The sequence below is a fragment of the Oxyura jamaicensis genome, chromosome 3 (genome assembly GCF_011077185.1).
Source record: "Oxyura jamaicensis isolate SHBP4307 breed ruddy duck chromosome 3, BPBGC_Ojam_1.0, whole genome shotgun sequence".
NCBI lineage: Eukaryota > Metazoa > Chordata > Aves > Anseriformes > Anatidae > Oxyura > Oxyura jamaicensis.
Genome location: NC_048895.1, coordinates 37804458 through 37809015, shown reverse-complemented (window position 1 = coordinate 37809015; position 4558 = coordinate 37804458). Strand labels below are relative to the sequence as shown.

At 45.6% G+C, this 4558-nt stretch overlaps 1 protein-coding gene across 1 annotated transcript; it reads left to right on the top strand.

Annotated features, from left to right (window-relative positions):
• The first annotated feature begins 1890 nt into the window (after positions 1-1890).
• Positions 1891-3910, top strand: PIGM (phosphatidylinositol glycan anchor biosynthesis class M). The gene has a single exon (XM_035322594.1). The coding sequence runs from the start codon at positions 1993-1995 to the stop codon at positions 3259-3261; it is 1269 nt and encodes a 422-aa protein (XP_035178485.1). The 5' UTR covers positions 1891-1992; the 3' UTR covers positions 3262-3910.
• The last annotated feature ends 648 nt before the right edge of the window (positions 3911-4558 follow it).

Here is a 4558-nt window from a genome sequence, read left to right as displayed (position 1 = left end):
TCAATCAGCTTCAGTCCCAGAGGTTCTATTAGTTTTTATCTCCTAGCATTTTCTAAAAGTGTCTCCTCGTGGCTTATATAAATAAAAGCAGCATTTTACAGGAACAACAGATTTACAGCTTTAATAAGACAGCTCTCCTTCCTGCATTAGAGTCTACAATAGATGACAAATCAGGTTAAGTAAGCTGGTATCAAATCTGAAGCCAAACACTTTTTTGAGTCAGACCTTAATTCTCTGAAGATCTTCAAGCTTATTTTCAAGATGTTAAATTATTGATAAGGAACATCAATTATTTTTCCAGCTTGTGCAACTATATTATATACAACAATAGCTAAGGTAGTTTTACTATGTTACTATTAGCTAAGGTAGTTTTACTATTTTATTAACTTTAAAACATATTACCTACATTTTCTTCTTTAAAATCCAGATAAACAGTCACTAGGGACAGCCTCACAACTTCTACTAACTTCAGAGAAGAATAAAATATTTTTCTGAAAACAGAATGTCAGAAGCAGACAAAAAAGCATCTGAGAGACCTGCAAATGGATATTTATTAGGCAAGTATTATTTAAACAATATGATTTAACTTAGACACATCAGCAAATGAACTGCAATGAATTCTCTTCTGATAATATAGAGCTTCCTCATAGTATCTGGACTAATAAAACACACTTCTTTAAAAGAAGTAACAAGAATCACAAACAATCCAGGCAGAAAACGGGAAGACGGCAAGAAGTGTTCTTTGTGAGCAATAATCTTCCTGAAACCAAAACTTAGAAATTAGTATCTAAAGACATGCTTTTTCTTAGACTAGTAGTTCCACACAGTATCAAGTGATTTCAGTCCCAGTGATTCTGTAAATGACTTCTATCATTTCCTTGATTTCCACAGGAAAAGGATAAGGTGACATAACCCTGTCATTACGGCACAAGATCTATAAAATGAGGAAGGAGATAAAATGTTACCAATCTTTCCTGTTCTGAAGTAGAAGAGCAGTAGTGAGTAAGCAATTATTTATAAAGGAGCTAGAAGTACCCTAACCACCAGTTTTAGGACTTAATGAGGGCATATGGTAAGTTACTGGAGAAATCTCTTGGTGTTTCCTATTCAAAGTGTTGAATTTAATATGTAATAATGGAAATATGCAGTGCTCTTTACAGAGAGAGAAATATTGATTCTCCAGGTCAGTCAGTATGTTTCTCCCACCAGACATCTCAGCCTATATGCTTTTGCAACATCGTGCAAGACAAAACAATCTTACAAAAGAAAAAAAAAAAAAGTGATTAAGTGTGTGAATACAAACAGAAATATCTTGTCACCTGCATAGACTGTGAGTTAGGACACCCTCCAGGATTTCTGTGCCAAATATGAAAAATCTGTTGCTGGTTCTCTGATGATCGGCCCTAAAACGGATAAATGAGATTAGTTTCTGTGAGGGGTGTGAGCCAGCAGCACTGCAGCTCCAGAAGTGTTCCCAGGTGAAACCATTCAGCAAAAAGAGGGCATTTTAATTAACTGCTGAACAAACGCACATTTTTGGATAATTAAATTTTATCTAAGGGTGAAAGAAAAAAAAAAAAAAAAGAAAAAAAAAAAAACTGGAAAGCAATAAACACATTTTCCAGTCAGCCACAAGTCAAATGTGAGAAAATATAGGGCAAAGATCTAGTCAGGAAATTGATTTTTTTAAATATGCAATGAAGTTCAAAACACAGAGGAATTTCTTTGTTACAAATACATCTTTCTAAGTATCTAATATCGGGAACGTGCCCCCCTGCCCGCAAGGGGCCGGGCAGCCGGGCGGCTCCCTGACCTCAGCGGCTGCCGCAGCCCCGCCCCGAGCAGAGCGGGCTCGCCCCGCCCCGCCTCAGCCAGGGCGACGGCTTCAGCTCCACACCACGCACGCGCAGCCGCCCAACGGCCGCCAGGCAACGGTCGGCGCCGCCTCCTGCAGCTGGGCACCGGCGGAAGCTCCGTGGCCCGAGCGCCGCCATGGCGGCGGGGTGGCCGGGGCTGGGGCTAGTGCTGTCGGCGGCGCTGGTGTGGCGGCTGGGCCTGGTGCTGTACGGCCTGCACCAGGACGGCGCCATGCGGCTGCGCTACACCGACGTCGACTACCGGGTGTTCACGGACGCGGCGCGGCTGGTGACCCAGGGGCGGTCGCCCTACGGGCGGGCCACCTACCGCTACACGCCGCTGCTGGCCTGGCTGCTGACGCCCAACGTGTACCTCGCTGAGGCCTTCGGGAAGCTGCTCTTCGTGGCCGGAGACCTGGCAGCCGCTGCCGTGGCCTACCGGGCGCTGCGGAGCCGGGGGGTGCCTGCCGGGCAGGCCTGCGGGTGCTGCGCCGCCGCCTGGCTCTTCAACCCGCTGCCCATGGCCGTGTCCAGCCGCGGCAACGCGGAGGCCCTGGTGGCGCTGCTGGTGCTGGCCGCCCTGCACCTGCTGCAGGAGGGCAGCGTGGGGAGGGCTGCTGCGTGCTACGGGCTGGCCGTGCACCTGAAGATATACCCGCTGACATATTCGCTGCCCATCGCGCTGCACCTGCTGGGCAAGCGGTGCGGCGGGGAAAGGGTAGTGGCGGGTGCGGGGCGTGACAAAGTAGAAAAATTTAGGACCATGGGGTGCCTCCAGCAGCTGGTGGTAAAGATGCTGAACCGCGACATGCTGCTTTTTGGAACGGTCGCTGGATCTGTGCTGGCTGCCTTAACCATTGCCTTTTATCACCTGTATGGCTGGGAGTTTTTGGAGCAAGCCTACCTTTACCACCTGACCAGGAGGGATATCCGTCACAACTTCTCTCCCTATTTCTACATGTTGTACTTAACTGCAGAGAGCAAGTGGAGTTTTGCCCTGGGGCTTGCAGCTTTCCTGCCCCAGCTACTCCTGCTCCTAGTGGTGTCCGTAGCATTTTACGGAGACCTTGCTTTCTGTTGCTTCCTACACACTGCCATTTTTGTCAGTTTTAACAAAGTATGTACATCCCAGTATTTTGTCTGGTATCTCTGCCTTTTACCCCTCATAATGCCTAATATTAAGATGTCCTGGCATCGCAGTGTGCTGCTGCTCCTTCTGTGGTTTGTTGGACAGGGCCTGTGGCTTGCTCCTGCATACTTTCTAGAGTTTAGAGGTTATAACACTTTTTTACTTATATGGTTGGCTGGCTTGCTTTTCCTTTTTATTAATAGCTTCATACTCGTTCAAATTATTTCACATTATCAGAAAGAAACACAAGTTGCCAAAAAACTCAAACAGTGGTAGTAAATAGGCCAGAATACAGAAACAGCACCACAAGCTGTAACAAGGCTTTTCAGACCACCAGAGCTTTGTTAAACAAATAACATGTACATTGTACTAATGTGTGTTGTTCGTAAGCAATACTTTGTCAAGGCCCTGAGGGCACCAATAGTTGCTCAGAGCCACCTCCATCTTGTTCCGAGCGGTGTCTGCAAGGGTACTTGTGCTGCGTGGACCTTGAAACTGCACTGTAGCCTTGTCTGCGGCCATGTCTCCTGCTGCTGCACCCGACTGGACTCGCTGGAAGGACCCTGGACCTGGTGCATCATTTGCCACATCTGGGGCTGTGGCTGGACTCCGTTGCCTGCACCATCTCCAACCTGCTGTCTGCAGACACAGTGGGGCTGTGCCCTAGTCCGTGAGGGAATGGCTGGTGCTGGGGCACCCTCAGCTCCTTGCTTGTACCTCCCCATGGAGTTTTTTTTCCTTACTTGGCTCTGTCCTTGTAGCGGCCTGTGGCGTTTGGCTAGCAGAACACAGAAGATGATAAAAGGATGTTGAGAGTTCAGCAGTTTTTGTACATTCCAGTAAGTGGGTGGGGGTTTCTTGCTTTTCTTCTGTTTTTCTTTTGCAAGGGTGAATCTATTTGAATAAAGAAATCACTTAATATGTATGCTAGAGTTTTTGTTTTTCTTTCCACAGTAACATTTTAGCAATGTACTTTTTGTGGCCTGTACCTGGTCTTTCTTCAGTGAAGTAAGAAAAAAGTGGTTGTTTTGTATAATTCATTATCTCTTTATTTCATTATCTGAAACTCTGAATTTATTTTAGAATTCAAAGTTGCCCACTCTTTTTTCACTCTGCTCCCCCCCCCCCCCCCCTTTTCAGTCTTTGAATTTTTGAACAGACATATTCCCTTCTTTTGCCATTGGGTAAGAACTCTCCAAATACCTGTCTTGGATGACAGAAACGTACAAAGCAAAAATATTTGTGTTCTTGCTGCCACGATCTAAAAAATACCACTGCTTGAAACTGCAGTTTATTGCAATTATTGTGGATGCTAACAGAAGCAAATGCAGAGTCAAAGTACAGCTAGAATGGCACCTGTGTCCCAAAAGCACTAGAGTTTATACCAAAGAGAAATTGAAAATACAGTTTCTCAGTAGTTCAATATCTCTGCTATTAAAAATGAATGAAAAAAGGAAGGGAAAAGAGATGAGGAAGTAGAGCAGCTGCCAGAGGGGGGGAAAAATAAAAATAAAATAAATAAGCTTTAAAATAACAAGTGCTGCAACTCGTCAAAATGAGGTATTTATTCCCA